The sequence below is a fragment of the Morus notabilis genome, unplaced genomic scaffold, assembly GCF_000414095.1.
Source record: "Morus notabilis unplaced genomic scaffold, ASM41409v2 Scaffold802, whole genome shotgun sequence".
NCBI classification, from domain to species: Eukaryota; Viridiplantae; Streptophyta; class Magnoliopsida; order Rosales; family Moraceae; genus Morus; species Morus notabilis.
In genome coordinates, this window is record NW_010358472.1 from 401,870 (window position 1) to 422,232 (window position 20,363).

Consider the following 20,363-nt stretch of genomic DNA (forward strand, 5'->3'; position numbering starts at 1 on the left):
AATTTGTCGTTTTATTCGCAGTGGATGATTTACTTTACAGAAAATATCATTCTGATACTTTGTAATTTGATACTTTTTCAATTTGTTACCTTCATGTCTTAAAAATCTCGTTGAGGTACGCATATGTTATTCAAGAAAAATTTGTTTGGATGCCAGATTTCTTTTTTGAGATTAAAATGGCAATTCTATCATTTCAATCCAAAAACATAATTAAATAAACAAAACAATAAAATCCTAAAAATGATAAAATCTTAAAAAAAAAAGTAACTAAACTCGTATTCCAAAATCAAAACAATTTCAGATTTACCCTATCATTAGAGCATTAAACAACTAATTCAAAATAGAACAAAAATGCATGTCACACCGTATATTTTACCTTCTTTTTATAGTTTTAGTGGACGTTTAGTTCATGAATTTAAAATTATAGTTCAGAATTATTCTCAATTTATGTGTGTTTTTTATGAGAGAAAATATTATAGTGAATCACAAACCATAATTTAAATCGTACCACAAATACACTAATCAAACGCACCCTTATTCTCGAATAACTTTTACATCATTAAGCTTACATCATACGTTTTGGAGGCCGCAAGATGACGTTCACACGAACCAGGAAACACGTTATAATAATTAAATAGATATTAGAGGGGTAGAATGATAATTTTATACTCATCGATGGGGCCCCCCTGCCCCTTTCCTCTCTCCTTTGCCCAATCCATCGTACCAAACGATGGATTTTCCCTTTCCACTTCAATCTTTCCCTCCATCTCTTTCTTTCCGCACCCCAATCCTTCCTACCAAACACGCCCTGAATTAAAACTTAGCTAGCCTCGAAAGGACATGCATTCTGTGCAGCAAAAGCTTCCGATGATTACGGGAGATCCCTATCTTCTTGTCATAGAGGACGTCTTAAGAAAAACATCATCATCAGTATTAATGGATATTAAGATATCAATTTCATAGAAAGACACATATACCTATATTCTCCGCAAATTGAAAAAAAAAAAAAAAAAAAAAAAGAAGAAGAAAAGAAAAGAAAATAAGAGTCTAGCATAATTCACAATTATTGTCGAGAAAAGACATAAATTTGTTCATTAAATGTAATCAATGATATAAAAGTGTAGATATATATATATATATATATATATATGAATAAAAACAAGATGCATGGCCACTATATTTTTGCTTGCGCCAATAAGATTGGTTGAGAAATTTTTTAATCAGTGTTCTTAAAGCCTGAAGAATAAACATTACAATACATGTATGTATACTCTTTTACTTTTAGTAGAGAAAAGACTTGCAAGTCTTTCTTATGCTATATGCCTACAGTATATATATATATATATATAGAGAGAGAGAGAGAGAGAGAAGGGGATAATATGTCTCAGTATTGAAAATCAGAACAAATAAAAAATGAGTGAGCTCTCACTTCAACGTCTCTTTCGTTATAACCTTATTATCTACTTGAACCTCCAGATCCTTTGGATACGAGGAGCTTATATGGATCGAGAATTACCGGCGAACGAAGGTATACTCTTAGATCAACTTCTTATGCTTATACATTTCTCAAACTACATTGCATATATATATTTTCTTGAATATAATATATACTACTAGGTACTTCAGTTCTTCATATGTTAATTTTGACAAACTAACAAAAAAAAAATCTACTTGGGTTTGATTCTCTGTCCGGAGTGATTTAGGCCTCGTTCACTTCGCGGATTCGAATTTTTAATTCGAGCTGAGATGTGACATTTTTTTAGAGCTTTTCACTGTACCAGAAAAAGTTAGATGTGACATTTTTTAAAAGCTTTTTATTGTAGAAACCTAGAACTAAAAACTCGAATCGGTGAAATGAACGAGGCTTTAATTCATGATGAAGAATCACATGAAATAGTCAAAAAAAAATCATGTTTAATTATATATATGTATATGTATGTGTGTCAATATATATATATATATATATATATATGTATGTATGTTTATGTATAGACACACATATATACAAAAGGACTTCTATAAGTGTGCGTGTGCAGAAGCTGGAGAGAAAATTGGTTGCCTATACATAAATTCAATTCCCGCACATTTAAAAATAAATGCAAAGAGAAAGCTTATTATAAGAGCTCTCCACATGATTTGCTTTCCCTTCTCAGATGATCATGATCATGTAGGCTAGATCTTCAGTCACACACGCACACACACATATACCGTACAACACAAGTGAGGTTAATCTTCAGGTCATCATTACAGTTTCTCACGACCAGAGAGCCGAGAGCCGCTACTTGGTTTTAATAAATTTGACGATCATAAATTTTTAAGAAAATACTTTAAAGAAAAGTCGCAGTTTTTTCAAACTCGAAAGCCTTTGAGTTAAAATACTGTTTCAAAAAATGGTTTGATAGTAACAATTGTTGACAATAAAAATAGTTTTTCTTAAAGGGTGCTCAAGCATAAAACTCATCTCATTTTATTATAACCCTTGTTGGACGGCTCTTATCTCGTTGACTTATTTCTTTCTCAAGAATTTGGCCTTCATTTATTTTAATTTGTTTCTTTAAGAGAGCTTATTTACATACACTAAGTTTATGACTTTATCGTTCATCTTTAATGGAACATTTTCATACTTTTGCAACACTGCTATTGCTACATAATTCATCTCTTAGAGCCCGTTTACTTCGCTGAATCAAATTTTTAATTCGAGTTGAGATGTGACTTTATATAAGAACTTTTTACTGTAGTAAAAAAGTTAGATATGACTGTTTCTAAGAGCTTTTTACTGTAACAAAACTTAAATTCTAAACTCGAATCGGTTAAATAAACGGGACCTTAGTGCACACAACATCTACAAATATAGAATATAAATGGTAAAGCAGATAACTTTCATTGTGAATTTGGGAAAGTTCCGTACTGTTTCAACGGCAAAGAGGAAAAGCAATGCTCATTAATTGCTAAAAAAAAATAGTGGTTAACTATTTAATTTACTACAATGACATAATCATATGCAACTGATAGACAAATATTAAAATAACCAATTGTATTTTTTCTAAAAAATGAAAGAAATATTTGAGGTGCAATGACTTATTTCTTGAAATTATCGAGCAGTGTCTTCTCTCATAACCATCACACGCCAGTTCAAGTCAAAAGTCTCGTTTCCCAGTTTTACTAGTTCGTATTGCCAAAATCAAGTATCCAATTACGGCGTTAAAATCAAGTGTGCTGACTCATGTAATAATGCTGGCACGAACGGGGCGTGCTACATCGAGGAAATGTAAGTGAAGAAAAGAAAAATGTGTATATCATTCTGCATATATAATTATTCAAAGAGATCTATAATTATGGACTCTTGAATTGGAGGTTGCTACTTTCTCTCCAGCAATTAACTATTTTTTGTTCGCCAGAGTCTTGAGTACAATGGGGCTAAGTGGAACTATAGATGCAGCAATTGCCGATCTTCAAAATCTGAGGACACTGTAATTACTTTTCTATTTCTTTCTCTTTTTTAATGTTCCAATTAATTTCGGATATATGAATCAACTTATCTTGTGTTTTTAACTTTTTAGAATTTTTACGGTAAACCTGGGACTTGTTGTTTTAAACGTTTAATTATGTTTTCAACGGTCTATAGTTGAAGCACTTTAGTGCATCGTTGCAAATTTTTAACATGGATATTAACATATCAGACCATCAAAAACATAATCTAACAATTAAAACAACAATTCGTATCGGTAGTTATAAATTGCTAAATCCCATTGTAGAAAATATCTTAACTTTTTGCACAAGTTAGAAAAGTACTAAAGCATAAAAGAGGATTCTTTTTTTAATTATTCTTTTTGAGGGTATAAATTAAAGAGGACCACAGGAGGTTTTAGTGCGTATTTTGTTGTAAAATAAATTAGGTAAGAGATAAGGATCTAACTTCCAGGCATCTATTTTTGCATAGTTGACCCAAACGGAGATTACATCGGATCTTCTAATCTATTTCACATGTAGGCTCCATTTTGTAGGCGAGGTAGAGAGTATAAAAGATAGAGAGAATTAAAGGGACAGAGAATATGAAAGATGAAGAGGATTACACTAGAAGGGGGAGGGGGGTTAGAGCGTTTAATTATTAAAGAAAATATTTGGATAAAAAGAAGGGAGAAAGAATAAGTAATTTATATTTTTATAGTAAATAATATTTTTTAAAATATTTAAAGTAAATAGCAGTAAATAATAAATTTACTACATAAATCATTTATTTACTTTAAATAATAGATTATTTACCTGATAAATTTTCTATTTTCTGCTTTTTACTTGAAATATCCTAAAATATTGTTATTTACTTATTTATTTTCATAAATATTCCATTTACTATAATTTCGTAAAAGAAAAAGAATCTTGTTATATTATAATAATCGAGAGAATTATTAAACTTATCATTGGTTTTGAATTTTACTATTTATTTTTTATTAATATCTTTTTGAATAATATAATTATTTGATTTAAAAATATTAATTAAGAATAATGAGTAAAAATCTAGACTCATGCACTTTATAAGGGTATTTGTCTATTTTCCTCATTATAATCTGTTACTAGCAAATATACATGTTAAGCCACTAAGATTCTGTTTAGTCAATGGGCTGGTTTGAACTAGAATTTAAATTTTTGAGAGATAGAACGCTATAGTAAAACTTTTAAAATTTAAATTTTTGTAAGAAAAATTGGACCGGGTTCAAACCCATCTACCAAACTGGACCCTAAATCGCCCTAGTGGCTAGTGGCATGCCTAGAAAAATGTAAGGATCATGTCTGCAAAATCTCATTATTTTTTGACGTCTTTTTTTATTTTATTATATTTTTTAAAGACGAAAAATAATGAAAATCATAAAAAAATAGAATATTCATCAGAAAATGGTACCCCTTGTTGCATTAATTCCTAAAAATCATATATTAATTTTAGAATGCAAAACATAAATGAAAATATAAGTTTTTGACCCATCCCGGCCCATGAACTTTCCCATGGGCGCCCAACTACGCGGGCCGATGGCTTTTTGGCAGCGTTTTAGTGGAATGTATCCTCTTACGAATACGGTATGACATGGTGCTTGTATTGAACAGCATTCTGTCCAATAACAAACTTCAAGGCCCAATACCTGCTAGCTTGGGGAACTTGTTCTATCTCAACACCCTGTAAGTCTAATTTATTAAAAGCTATTTATGGATTTCTATTTCTACTTATATATGTATATGTATAATATTGATTTGACATCTATACATTTAGGGATCTTTCAAACAATCAATTGACTGGGACAATTCCAGACAGCATAGGGAACTTGAGGAATCTCCAATGGCTGTGAGTTGTAACTTGTACCAGCAATGATCTATCTAGTCTTAAACATTTAGGGTCTTTCAAACAATCAATTGACTGGGACAATTCCAGACAGCATAGGGAACTTGAGGAATCTCCAATGGCTGTGAGTTGTAACTTGTACCAGCAATGATCCATCTAGTCTTAAGTTGTTACGAGCAGAAAACATCTTGAAAAAAAGGGAATAAAAAAAAAACCAACAATTTAAGGTTACAAATGCTAGAATTCTCCTGTTAAAATAATAAACAAACTTGCAGTATTTATCCTTGTAAAACTTGGAAAAGTTTTAGTATGCTTATTAGTAACTAGGGAAATCTTTTGAAGATATAATGTGTGTATATATATTTGTATGCGCTTGTCTCTCCCTCCATATATACATATATATATATATATATGTGTGTGTGTGTGTGTATAATTGTTCTGTAAAGTGATTTTGACACCATTTTTCCCCTGCCACAGGTATCTTCACCATAATTTTCTGGAAGGCAGTATACCGTCATCTCTGAGTCAAATGACATTGCTACAAGATTTGTAAATACTTGTGTCCACTTTAGATTTCCATCTACTGTTTGATATCATTTCAACTGATGCTTCCTTTATTTGTGTTTTGCAGGTTTCTAAACTTCAACATGCTATCAGGATCAATTCCCGAGGAATTGGGATACCTCTACAAACTTCAGCGTCTGTACGTTATTGTTCTTAATTTGCTCGCTCATGAATCTTCTACTATTTACACTACGGTGATGATTTTTTTTTTTTTTTCCATGATGATAATATATTTCTCACAAGCCCTTGTCATGATTTAATTAGGAATTTAGCTGAAAATAGTCTGACTGGTAGTCTTCCTGATACACTTGGAAATTTGCGCAATCTTATATCCTTGTAAGTTTATTAACAAACATATTCAGTTTTTTTTTTTCAGAAAAAAAAAAAAAAAAAAAAAAAAATTTTTTTTAAGGGATAAGTGTGGAGAACGAGTAACTAATTAATGGAATGAAGATGAATTTTTATAATATCTCTGTTGATGTAGCTGGGTTGAGTCCAATTATCTCTCCGGGGAATTGCCACATACTTTCTCTAACTTCAGTTGGATTCGCTGGTTGTAAGTATTCTCCCTTTAACGTTAATCCTGCCTGCAATATTTTAAAAGGTTGGCCTAAAGTTTTCAAGATCAATCAATGCAGTGTAGTTTCTGGGAATGAGTTTTCCGGTTCCTTACCCCTCTACGTGAAGAGCTGGACTAGAATTGAAACTCTGTAAGTTTTCACTTCATAATTGGTACAATTTTGGAATTATAATTAGTAGTTGGTGTGCATGTACGTACTAGCGCGTTTTTTTCGTAGATTCGAATTACAATTCAATCTTCTTGCTATAACGTTAACAAATTTGTATATTTTTTTGTCTCAGTGCGTTCCAAGGAAATAATTTTCAAGGGCGTTTACCGGAAGGATATTTCACTTTGTCGAATCTTCAGGAACTGTAAGTGTAACACTTCCCTGCGTCACTTGTTTTAATTTTCCAGACGCAAAATACGTCAAAATGTTGTTTTGCAAATAATGGTTTCAAGGAAATCCGTTTTTAATTTGTTAATTTTAATTTGGCTTTGTTGCAGGTTTGTAAGTGACCTAAATACTTCTCCGTTCGAACTGCCACCGACTTCAGAGTTTACAAAAATCTATTCCTTGTAAGTTGTTTTAGTTCAAGTTGCAGCTAGCAGGATCCAATGAAGAAATTTGAAACCTTGATACCATGAAGACTCAGAGTAGAAAGAAACAATTTTCTATCTAGGGAAGGAAAATATAGATAAAATTAGGGAAAATATATAACTGCATAGAATATTGAATTATGTTACGTCTGATGCTACACAAACATAAAGTTGTTGGTAGATGTATGATTGGTCTTCCTACCTATTCCTTTGTAAATAGCCCGATTCTTGGAACAAAACTAAATTCTTTTTCCCTTATGATCTTTTTTCTTCCGGATTTTAGTAAAACGTATTTAACGAGGTATACTTGTAGTCCTATTCCAAGGTCTCAACCAATAGGAAGGACTTCTGACTATAGACTTATTTAGCCTTTTTTTTTTTTTTTAGGTATTTGACGAGGTATACTTGTAGTCCTATTCCAAGGTCTCAACCAATAGGAAGGACTTCTGACTATAGACTTATTTAGCTTTCTTTTTTTTTTTTTGTCCTTCAAATTGTGTATTTTTTTCTCGTTTTTTCCTTTCAGGAACTCCATTTATCTTATACAAATGTAAGATAACTTACTAGAATTTCTAGAAATGTAATCTTCTATAATGATCTAGACTACTATTCATTACGAGCCTTGGCCAAGACCATGCTAAATCCAGCAGCATCACCTAGTGAAAAGCTCCGGTTGTGACACTATGCTCAGACGTGTAAATTTAGGCCCTATTTGCTTTGCGGGTTCGAATTGTGCGGGTTTACACTTATATTTAGGTTTTTTATTGTTCGAACTGGCGTTTGACAGTGTAAAGCTTAAATAGGAAAATAAAGTTTAAATCAGTGTTTGGTTACATTATTAGAACTATAGATTTTTATAAAATGCGAGTGAAATGGTTGGTGAGAACCTTTGAGTTAGGTTTATGAATAGTGTTTTCGGTTAGAACCTAAAGAGTTTTAGGGGGATAAAGTTCTATAAAACCTTCAATTTTTGGGTTGAAGTGAACCCAAAATCCAAAACCAATATGCAACTGGGTGTTGGTTTGGATTGCTTTTTAGGTTCAAACCCATGAAAATGTTGAATTATTAAACTTGATTTGGTTTATTGAACGTATGAATCAAAAACAAAAGTAAGATAAAGTTGGTATGGAAGACAAAATGCATGTGACTTATGGCAAAAAAGAGAAGGATGCGCCATAGCCTCCATCTGCAAGCACACTCTTGTGTTTGCCAAAATGTTAAAGTGCATAAGGGATATTAGTTGTCGATATGGGATGATAGGTTGGCTAGTTATTTGATTGTATGGCTGTGAGAGTTTTTCGTAGTTTAATATTGAGTGGTTTGTATTGATTCTCTAGTAGTGTAAATGATAGATTTCCAATAAAAGGCTTGAAGGATTACACGAATAAGTGAGTGAAAATATGTTTACGATCTCTTTGTATTGCAAGGATTAATACAATGGTATATATATACAAGAAGGTTCCAACGGTAACAAAAGATAGTTTAGGAAAGAGAGAATATGATTTCTCTGGAGTAGAAATCATTCCTTGATCAGTGGAGAATTAAGAGGAAATCCTTGACAGTTTGAATCCACGTGACAGAGCATAACACTCTGCCATATTTGTTTCTAACGGATAGTTATTGTCCAACAGCTCTCCATGATTCTTGGTTGAGTCAACTATTATGACTTGGCATTGATTATTTGTCTTATTAATAAATAGTCCCTCCATTTGGTTTGTGAAGCATTGAGAAAAAGAAAGAAAACATAGAGTGAAGAAGCAAAGCTTCTTGTGAGTGTGTGAGAGTTGCTTTGTATTTTGAGTGAGAGTTTGTAAGAAATTGAGTGTTGTAAATGAGTTGTAAGTTTGAGAAAGAGTTAAGAGTTTGAGTTTGAACAAATTTCCAACAGAAAACCCTACAAACAAACCTTAATCAGACTGGTCAAATATAATAATCGTAATCATATTACTCTTTTTTTTTTTTTCTTTTTCTGGGGGTACTCATTGAAAACTTATGATCAATATATAGACAAGAAATTTGGAAAGGTTTCTGTTGCGTAAATTTCATCATACTGGTCAAATAATCGAAATGATGTTACCATTTTTTTCTATAGGGTACTGAGGAGCTGCTCGATCATCGGTTCAATTCCCAAGTACATTGGTGAACTTTCTTCACTAAAATACCTGTAAGTACTCCTTTTATTTTTGTTTTGTTTCTTTTAGTAAGAAAAAAAAAAAAAAAAAGGAGAGAGAGAGATAAGAAAAATGAAGAACCACCGTACAATGTTAAATCACAATAGACATTAATCAAAATAAATAGAAAACAACTTTGTGAAAATAAACAAAATAGAAAGAGAATTGCAAATGTTCTCTCAATTTAAATCCCTCTGAAGCAAAACACATGTATGTTCTTGAATTCTTGACTATATCGGTCACGTTTTGTTTCGCAGAGACTTGAGCTTCAACAGCCTCACAAGTGGAATCCCAGAGACTATGAGATCAAATTTAATTTACATGTAAGGATATATTACTATTCATGCATTCACACCAAATACCAATTCGATCACATGTTAAATATGTGACAGAATTATAAGACCAGTATAAATTTGCTAATGATATCAGTGGTATTCAGGATTACTGCTATAGTCGAAGGGGCTAAGGGAAATGCACCATCAGATTCTCCTTTTTTGATTAGCAAAAAAAAAAAAAAAAAAAAAAAAAAAGAAGGAATCTGCTAATGATATACATTGTTTGATCATCAATGTAAACAGGTCTCTTGCAAGAAATAACCTTAACGGAACCATTCCTAATTGGATATTTCAAGCACGCCATACTAGACTGTACGTCTTATTCAAATCCTTCGTAAGAAATTAATACAACAGATCGTTTTGATATATATGTTTCTGCTTTTGCCATTGACTCCATGACATCTATTTTATATATACTTGATTACAAACTTGTTTCAATTCATATTATATGGTGTAACAGAAATAGAAAAGGGTAATTAATTTCCATGTATTTAACAACAACCATTATTTTGTTCATATACTTTTGTTAGTCCAATATCAACATAAGTAAACGTGCTTAATTAATTTGTTTCCGAAACAAATATCAATAACCCTCCACGAATATTGACCGTATAGATGTTATGTTTCCATGTTTCAGGGATCTTTCATACAATAACTTCTCAGAATTGAAATCACCAGTACCATCCGGCTTAGATCTGTGAGCATTGGCGTTAATTCTCTTGTCCGTATATTGTGCAAAATATGAAGAAACTTTCGCCAGTGTTTCTTGTTTTTCAGCCAATTCTGCATAATTTTTTAATCTAGTGTGATTGACAAGATTTAACGGCTGAAAAAGTAGAGGACACCGATATTCTTAAAAATGATGAAACACCGGAGAAACTCCTAAATATGAATTAAGCAATGATATATATATATATATATATATTTTTTTTTATATAGTCGAATAGTTTTATATTCTTAAGTGACCCTTTTCATGGTTACCGATTTAGGAACTTGTTTGCCTGTTGCTGCTGCGAGACCTCCTCAACCACTGAACCATATATGTATGGCAAATATAAGCCGTCTTTTCCTACACACTCATTTTTAATAAATAGACTTACATTTCTGAAAAGGGGAAATTGTATTTACTTTTAGGCTTCAACCCGATCAAATGAGGAAAGCCTATAATCCTGGGAGACCCAAGTGTAAGCTTATCAATTACCTTATAAATTTCGGGTACTTCTCTTGTTGGGTTAACCAATTTGTGGGACACATAAATTGATATCTCAATTTGTTTCCTGCAGTCTACTCCTTGTTCATAAATTCTGGTGGTGGGCAAACAAACTTCAATGGGAAACGCTACGATGCAGATAATGAAACGTCACAAAATTTTTATGTAAGTCCATTGCAGAACTGGGCTTGTAGTTTTTCTGGAGACTTCTATGAGGTGACTGTAAATTCTAGTGATTACACCAAGAGAGTGCCCTGCAAAATTTCCAACTCTGACACATCCTTGTACGAAGAAGCTCGTCTCTCCCCCGTCTCTCTAACCTATCACGGGTTTAGTTTACGCAAAGGCCGTTACAATGTGACGCTCCATTTTGCTGAAATTGTATACACAGACGACTCAGACTATAACGGTCTAAAGAAACGTCGGTTTGATGTATACATTCAGGTACGCAAAATAAGATTGTTGAAATTTCTTGGATTTGTGGTTAAATTCACAACCTTTTTGTAGTTACTTGAATTGTTCCTTGCAGGGTAAGAGAGAACTTAAGGATCTCAACATTAGAGAAAAGGCAGGGGCTCCAAATATCGCAGTTACCATGAATTTCACAACTGATGTAAACGACAGTCTATTGACTATCCATTTGTTCTGGGCTGGAAAGGGCTCTTTTGCCAATGCACCTGCTTTTAATGGACCCCTCATATCAGCTATTTCCGTCAATCCTCGTATGACCGTATCGTTGTTACTTATTAAACGTTTAGTTTATAGATTTAAAATTATAATTCAGAATTATTTTTGTTTTACGTGTATTTTTTATAAAAAAAAATACTGCAACGAATCACGAACTATAATTTGAATCATGACACGAATCTCCATTCTAAACGCACGTTTATATTTTCTAACCAGAGCACTACTTGTGGGTCCCACTCATACCTCCGCTAATGTGCCGTACAGAATTTTTTTTTTCTTTTATGGGACAGCTGCTCTCTTTAGAGTATTATAGTTTACAGTTTTAAAAAGTTTAACTCTTCATAATCAGATTTCATCAATTTAATTTAATATTTTTTTAGTCAAATATGGTTTTGATATGTTCTAGCAGCTTAAACTGTATCCAATGGATAGTTTTTTTTTTAACCGACCACAAGATTCTTTCTTATTTTATTTTATTGACCTGCAAATTTATGATCAGCCTTACCCAATTTTTAATCAATTACTTACTAGCTCTGCTCTCTTTTACATTTCATAAAGTTTTCCTTCTCTAATTACCTTGCTGTTTTTCTCAAATCATTGAAGTGTTCGACGTGAGCAGTGAAAAACTATCTCCCTGGTATATAGCACTGATTTCGGTAGCCTCATTGGTAATCGCTCTGCTGCTCGTATTGGCTTTTGCCTGGTCAATGGGTTGGCTGGAAGACAAAGAGTTACGAGGTGAGACTGCTAGTCATATGCTATTTCCATTTTTTTGTTTTTCAAATTCAAGATTTAGGGCTTTGCACACCAAACAATCTAGAAAAACATGTGATATTAACAAAAACAAATTATAGAAAACTGCAAAAATATCCCCCAAGATGTTGACTTAATAACACAAATCATATCATCCTACTAAGAAATAACAATTCAATAACTTATAACTTTTTTTTTTTTTTTTGGTGGGCATCAACAACTTTAACTTTTAAAATCCTCCATTGCGACCAAATTTTTGTAAAACAAGAGTATGTTAGATTACAAAATTGTACCCTTAGAAATTGGAACACAGTTTTTATTGCATTTTTCTGACGATAAATGGGCGGAAGTAGATGAAAGTCCTCATATTCAATGTGATAGATGCTTCTTTAATTATATTCATATCGTTAAAGTTAAATTTGAGGCGATGTTTTTGCAATTTTTTCAACAACAAAAAAACAAACAAATATTTCTATAATAAACTGAAAAAAGAAAGACGTATACCTTTGCTTTTGTTTTTAAAGAAAATTGTCTATAATTATTCTTATTTTCGCAGGAAAACGATTGCTTTATAATTGACATGCATATGTATATGTTCCCTTTTAACAGAACCAATAAAAATAGGACAAGAAATTCCAGAGAAAGACATGAAATCGAAACCAAAAGGAGAAGATAATGACATCAAGGTCCCCCTCAAAGTATTAATAAATGCTACTGGAAAATTTAGTGATGCAGAGGACTATAAGCTTGGAAGCGGGAATTTGGGGACAGTTTATAAGGTAATTTTTTTCTTTTTTTTTAAATAATTGTTTATAAGGTAAATTTGTCTATGATTTCATTGTATTCTTTTTTTTTTCCGTATACATGAATTTTGAGATTGACACATTAAGCACGACTCTGCGAGTCTGCGTCATGTATTTCAGGCAGAAGTGAAGGATCGTAAGATCACTGTGGCTGTGAAAAGACTTTTTGCCCATCATAAGGGAAAAATCAGTGATTCGATCAAACAGGACATTATTTTCCTCGAGTCGTTGGAACATGAAAACCTTATTAAATTGTGGGATATTCACGTAGGAAAACGCCAACAATTGCTTGTTTACGAGTACATGGAAAAGAAGTCCCTTGAAAGCGTCTTGTTTGGTATGGTACCTTATTTGGCTTATATTAGTACTCAGTTAGCTGGAAATAACTAATGTCTTTAACAGTAATTTTTTTGTTTTTTTCTAATATAGGATACGTAATATAATGTTATCCTTTTATTTGCTGCGCATGAAAATCTCTACGCAATTAGGGGAAAAAAGGAAGTAATTAAAGAAAATAATTTTCTGCATTTCATTTCGTAATATCTGAGGTTCGTAACACTAGAGTAGTTGGCATAAGACCATGAATCGCTTTATTAATCTCTGTTCTATTATGACTTAAGAGCAGTAAATTTGTCTTTCCCGTTCTAGAGAACTACCATATAATACAAGGTCGTGAGACATTAGTAATAAGGATAATGTATTTTGTCTTAAAATTATTTATTTGATGATCTCAATATTCGATATACTATATCCTAACAAAGAAAAATACATGGACTTGTAAGCTAAACCTCAACTAGGATAAATTATATGACTCCTAGCGGCTAGCTAGGCTTACACTATGTAAAAAAATTAAGTTATAATTTTTACTCGAAAAAAAAAAAAGAAAGCAAAAGAGAAAGAGAATAAACTATTGATAAGGGAACTCGGTAAGTTATATATTACAAACCCCCCAAGTGTTTCAAGATTAGTTATTTTGACTTGTTTTCATTGAATAAGAAAGCCGCAGAGTAGCAAAGGGTCTGGCGTTTGTATGATTTTTTCAATGAAAATACAAATTTATTTGGTGCTTCGGTAATTGCAGATCCTGATATATTGGAACTTTCTTGGAAAACTAGACAAGACATTTGCCTGGGAATAGCAAAGGGTCTGGCGTTTCTGCACACGCATCCAAGATTTCAGATAGTTCATGGCAATATTAAGACCTCCAATATTCTTCTCGATGGAGACTTCAAGCCCAAGCTATCAGACTTTGGATTGGCAAAAGTCTATACTGACGAAGATCAACCAATTATCCTAAAAAAAGAAGCTCCCAAGTAAGTATACAAATTGAGATTTTATTTTTGTAATGATATAATAACAACATAACAACAACAATGACATTATTATTGTTGTTTTTCGCGATCATAAATATTTCTAAGTTTTCTATAAGATCGCTAAGTTGACGGCACGCCTCATGTGTTTGTGCCGCATGCACGTTGATTCACGTAAAATTGCATGTAACTAATTTGTATGATTTTTTCTTGTTTCCAGTGGATATCTTGCTCATGAATATCTTCAAGCTAGTAATCCAACAAAAGAAACTGATATCTTCAGTTTTGGGGTTGTCCTGCTTGAAATTGTTTGTGGGTTGAAAAATAAAGTGGCCATACCAGGCAAAGAGTCGAGATATCTTTTGAACGAGGTAATTTAGAAAACTAAACGCCAACTCCAGCGCCTTTTGTATTATGTTTCCCCCTAGCTAGCTTTCTTTAATTTCTAGAGCATATTAATGTCTTTTAACACGATATTATTTAGGCCTTGTTTAACAGAGGGAAAAGTGAAAAGTGGGGATGAGGGTGTAAAGATTAGTGAATGGAATATCTCAAGACTAGCACGCTTTTAACAGTAGAGATTCGAAGAGAAAATAAATTGGTCAAGAGATTCAAAATCGTACGTCCTTAAGACTCCAATTTTTTATCCTTTCAAAATTGGAAGGGCTGAAAAAGAGATTATATACATTTCCGTCTTGCTTTCATTAATTCTCGTGTCTTACCAAATAGCTTGACACAAATGAATACCGCTATTTTGCTAGCTTGACAAAGTTTTAGGTGCCATTTGTTTATTCTTGAAGACCTTTAGATTCTTGTTGCGTAATTATACATATTGCAGGCTCATGCATGCACTAAATTTGGAAATAAAAGAGGGCTGGAGAAATTGATTGATGTCAGATTAGAAAATAATATGAATGCCGATGAGATCAATCAAGCCGTCGACGTCTTAAATTTAGCAGTGATGTGCACCGACATATCCCCAAGTTGCAGGCCCAACGTATCTCGCATTTTGAGTGTTCTTACTGGCAAGGAAACCATTGATCAGATACGTCAGTCTATGGATGCACAAAATAAGAAAGATACAGAAGTTGCTGATAAAACTGACGTCTCCAAGTCCAAGGAAACGACCTCAAGTTCATCGACTTCAACTGATATAATAGAATACGATCAGACCAAATAAAAGGCACACGTTTTCATCAGATATATATGTGGATCCGGTTATCAGATAGCTGCCAAAATATATATTATCGAGCAAGTGACAATCCTAGCATCATGATGTGTATATTGTGAGCTTGCATGTATATATACGCTTGAACTTTGGTTGAAGTACTTATCGACTTTAGTATTGCACTGGAGATGCTTTGCTGTAATTTTTTATCTTAAAGTATTTTGGTTGATGTCATAAATATCTTCAAATTTTATCTTTCTCCTTTTGACAACCCATTTGGATAAAGTTCAATTCAAGAAATATTATAATAACAAATAGTTTATAACAAATAATCCTAAAAAAAGTACTAACAATTTACAAATATTATAACAAATTTTAATTAATCTTCCCTATTTTCATTTCGTTAACTAGTACTAAATTTTCTCCTCAATTAAGCTAGTTGGTGGATGATTTGCACACCCAGAGCACAAAATAAAACCCAGACGCTAGATTCAACATTTGTGTGGGGATTGCTGAGGGTTTGCAGTATCTACATGAGCATCCAAGATTGAAGATGGTTCACTGGGGTATCAAAGCTGCTAATATTCTTCTTGATGCCAAACTTAAGCCTAAGATCTCAGACTCGGGACGGGCAAGCGCTTCCGTGGAGAACGATAATGAAGCAAGTCATTTTCTTTGGATGATGAAAACAGAAGCGTCAACGTAATTAGTACTAACTATATATCTAATATAGTTGATCAATAAGTACTAACTATGTTAAGTCTCTTACACCGTAAACCGACAAATTCGAAAGGAACAACTATGGAAAAAAGTCACTTTAAAGTCGTGGCGTGGGGACAACAGACGAGGGATAAAAAAGTTGAATGTGATCTGATAGGCTCTCAATAATGGTAGTGAATTCACTTTAGACATTGTGCAGAGTATGGGAAATCATTCTATAAGAAATTTGTGCGTGCATTATGTGATCCGTTTTCAGTAATATAAGTGAAGTATCGTGATCAATATCATATAGGTCTGTAATTTAATTCTCTTCCATTAAATAATGTATCCATTTCATTGTTATCTAGCTATAGATATCGTGCTAAATTGTGCTAAGGATTCCTAATATCATTTCTTATCTCTCTATTTTCTTAAAAAAAATATATAGTTCCAAGCCTTTTTTGGGATTAATTTTCAGCATCTGGTCAATTATTCCATCTAAACAATTGTGACGGAAAGGCCAAGCTGGGCCATCCTGGACTTGAACAAGAGACCTCGCCCGTGAAGTAAATCATCGCACCTACGGTCCAACCAATTGGGAGAGAATCAATAGATTCCTTTTCAGGAGCGATTCATCCTTCCCGAACGCAGACGCCACTGAGACAATCATGATCGGCGATGGCACGGGTTTTACCTTTAACCCACACCGGTTCCGCCTCTATTCCAACTTCTTCTCAAACCGAAAATGAAAAACCAATAAATGAAAAAGAGTACTCAATCTCAGCAAACTACATGAATTTAATAACTAGTAAGTCCAGACCTATCTCTTGAAATCCGCCGTGACCAGCAAAATTTAGGAGCTGCCACCACCATTCCTCTAATAGCTTGTAAGACTGCTTTTGAAACCAACTTGTCCTCTGCTTGATTCTACCGCAAATCCCCAATTGCACCATTCAAGTACTAATCTAACAGAAAATACACCGGAGCAGAAAGCTATTGAAATCAGAGAACCATTAAAAGAAGATTGGACTTATTCCTAATTCTGTCATTTATTCCATTAAAAAAAAAACTAATGATTCTCACAATAAAGTTTGTTGATCACTACTAGTAAATTGGAAGCTGAGACTGGAGTGATAAAGTATATACGTTACTTTTATACAATAGAAGAAGATATATAGGTTTTTCTGAATAAGTCAAAAAAAATATTAGAATAAAAAGAAATAAATATCTTACAAACCTAAGCAATAAAAATCTTACTATCTCTGTTAATTTTTTTTTCCACCTTGAAATATCAAGTTATGGCCAAATCTTACTATCTCGGTCTCACGACGGAAACGATTGAGGACGCTTCAAAGTGGTTCCGCTCGAGATCCGACAACGAAGCTTGGAGAAGAGAATATCGGAGGAGGCAGTCGCCGTTGTGGACTAAATTCTAATTGTCGCTGTTGCACTAGATCTCAGAGCCGCGAAATCGAAGCCAGGACCAACGACAAAGTTCTCACCGGGTTCTCCATGGCTTTTTCGGGAAGGAATAGCACAGATCAAGCAAATGTCGATCTGATGCTTGTCGCGGATATGAAATCTGAGTTTTTTCGTTAATTTTTGTGATATCTGAGTTTTGATTTTCTTTTTTTTTTTTTTGTGATTTTTGTAGTTTCTAAGATGTGAGGTTTTGATGGATTTTTTTGTGTAATTTTGAGATCTGTGATTTTTGTGAATTGGTAAATATTGTCTTTACCACTGAATCTAATTCTCAATTTGGTAAATATCATATTTACCGGTAAATACAGTATTTAACTGTCTCAAGAGTCGATTGCCAAATTTTTGAATAAATATGGTATGTATGATATTTACCGGTAAATACGGTATTTACCAGTCACCGGAGCCTATCGCCGGATTTTCAAATAAATATGGTATGTATCAATAAATACGATACTTACTAGTAAATATGGTATTTACTAATAAATATGGTTTTATCAGTAAGTATGATATCTACAAATAAATATGATATTTACTAATAAATATAATATTTACCTGTAAATACGATATTTACCAGCCGTCAGAGTTGGTCACCGACGATGGCCGCCGGTCATAGTAGACTTGACTAGAGAGAAATAGAAAGAGAGACAAAAAGGAGACTTAAGGATATTTTTAGGTCTTCAATAATATTTAAAACTTAAAATATCAAATTATACTATAACCTACTATTTAAAAAAATAAATAAATACTATAATTTACGAAACAACCTACCCTATATGCTATTTCACCGTTCTCCTTAATTTTCTCAATACAAAATAGACCAATAAAGGCCCACAAGCCACAATCAGCCAGGCGTACGTGTTGGAAACACTCACGCCAAGGAGCACACAAAAACGCAGCTCCAGCTTTACATGCTTATCAGTCACGTATGTTACCGGCCGTCCATAATTTCCGGTGTTACTTGGAGCAAATAATCCACTCATGTAATCAGTCCTCAAATTTCTTCCTCTGCATGTTATCTAACGTCCAACTTTCCGCTATAAGTTCCCCATCGCGCCAAAGAGCTACAAGCATGATCCCCTCACTCTCGAAACACTCTCAGCAGAATTCAGAAATTTCTTCCGCAAGATCAATGGCCACAATGCGTACTCACTTCCTCCTCCTGATCGTCGCCGTCCTCGTCGCCCCTCTCGCGGCCCAGTGGGGCGAACCCGGAGGTTGGACGCCGATCAAGGACCTGAGCGACCCGCACTTGAAGGAGATCGTGGATTTCGCCATCTCCGAGTACAACAGGAAGTCGAATGCGAGCTTGAAACTGAATAGCGTCGTTGAGGGCGAGACTCAGGTGGTCGAAGGCATGAATTACCACCTCATCGTCACCGTCGCAAACGGCGCCGCCTTGGAGCGCTACGAGGCCGTCGTTTGGGAGATGCCATGGCAGCACTTCATTAGCTTGACCTCCTTTAGCCGCTTAGGTTTTTAATTATATCTAAGTTTAATTACTCTTTATGTGTTCTCGCTTGATCTCTTTAAGTTTAATAAATGCTACTAGTTATGCTACTAGTTAAGTTTAATAAATGCTACTAGTTAATAAATGGTACTAGGTTTTTAGTTATACCTAATTTATTTCTGAAGATGGAAAATTCTATCTTAAATTTGGAATTCCTTCTAGAGTTTTATATGTACACAACTTTTCAACAACAAAAAAAAAAAAAAAAACAAAAAAAAAAAAAAAAACAAAAAAAAAAAAAAAAACAAAAAAAAAAAAAAAAACAAAAAAAAAAAAAAAAACAAAAAAAAAAAAAAAAACAAAAAAAAAAAAAAAAACAAAAAAAAAAAAAAAAACAAAAAAAAAAAAAAAAACAAAAAAAAAAAAAAAAACAAAAAAAAAAAAAAAAACAAAAAAAAAAAAAAAAACAAAAAAAAAAAAAAAAACAAAAAAAAAAAAAAAAACAAAAAAAAAAAAAAAAACAAAAAAAAAAAAAAAAACAAAAAAAAAAAAAAAAACAAAAAAAAAAAAAAAAACAAACAAACGAAGGAAAGAAAACTTTTGCTGATGCACTTATTTTTTATATATGCTTGCTTGGAACAGATATATACATGTATATGAATTATGAACTTTGTTTCAATGATCGATATATACATTTATATGAACTTAATTGTTTCCATGATCGAGTGAATCTGTGTGAGTAACTGACAATAGATATAGATGCGTACGTGTCTTTACTTTGTTTTTTTCCGTATTAGATCTAGCTGTGACTATTGTGAGACGTATATGTGAGTATTTTTTTTTTTTGGCTAAACGAGACGTATGTGTGAGTATTTATATATGTAGTTGTCGACATTACAATTAGGAACATGTTTTAATGAATATTTTTTGTTTTATTTTGAGATTGCAATTAATTGGCAATGTTCTGGTTTCTATTTTTGTCGGTTTTTATGGAAGCGATAGTTCTTTTTGGTCATTGTCGTTACAGTCTATTCTCTTTTCAGGTGTTGTCGTTTTATAACGGCGTACACAGTAATGTCGTTTCTAGGTTTATTGTCGTTTTTATGCTCTCGTCCCCTTTCCGCAGCGTTTTGTCATTTTCACATTATTTGTTGTGATACCAATTATGCCCTTGTATACATCTTGGGCGCATTCCATAATTAACTGTGATGCAGATTTTTTTTTTTTTTTTTTTTTTTTGGCAGCT

The 20,363-nt window shown here is 32.9% G+C and overlaps 2 protein-coding genes across 2 annotated transcripts; both read left to right on the plus strand.

Annotated features, from left to right (window-relative positions):
- The first annotated feature begins 1,395 nt into the window (after positions 1–1,395).
- On the plus strand, positions 1,396–15,639 carry LOC21396841 (probable LRR receptor-like serine/threonine-protein kinase At1g53420). Its single transcript, XM_024162081.1, has 25 exons — positions 1,396–1,528; positions 3,103–3,268; positions 3,399–3,470; positions 5,098–5,169; positions 5,807–5,878; positions 5,961–6,032; positions 6,158–6,229; positions 6,378–6,449; positions 6,532–6,603; positions 6,755–6,826; positions 6,960–7,031; positions 9,145–9,216; positions 9,481–9,546; positions 9,802–9,870; positions 10,196–10,255; positions 10,548–10,601; positions 10,693–10,742; positions 10,842–11,212; positions 11,298–11,490; positions 12,059–12,193; positions 12,818–12,987; positions 13,132–13,348; positions 14,093–14,324; positions 14,542–14,692; positions 15,160–15,639. The coding sequence occupies exons 1-25, from the start codon at positions 1,414–1,416 to the stop codon at positions 15,499–15,501; spliced, it is 3,111 nt and encodes a 1,036-aa protein (XP_024017849.1). The 5' UTR covers positions 1,396–1,413; the 3' UTR covers positions 15,502–15,639.
- A 3,160-nt stretch (positions 15,640–18,799) lies between these two features.
- On the plus strand, positions 18,800–19,150 carry LOC21396843 (cysteine proteinase inhibitor 1). Its single transcript, XM_010092712.1, has one exon. The coding sequence runs from the start codon at positions 18,800–18,802 to the stop codon at positions 19,148–19,150; it is 351 nt and encodes a 116-aa protein (XP_010091014.1).
- Positions 19,151–20,363: the final 1,213 nt, after the last annotated feature.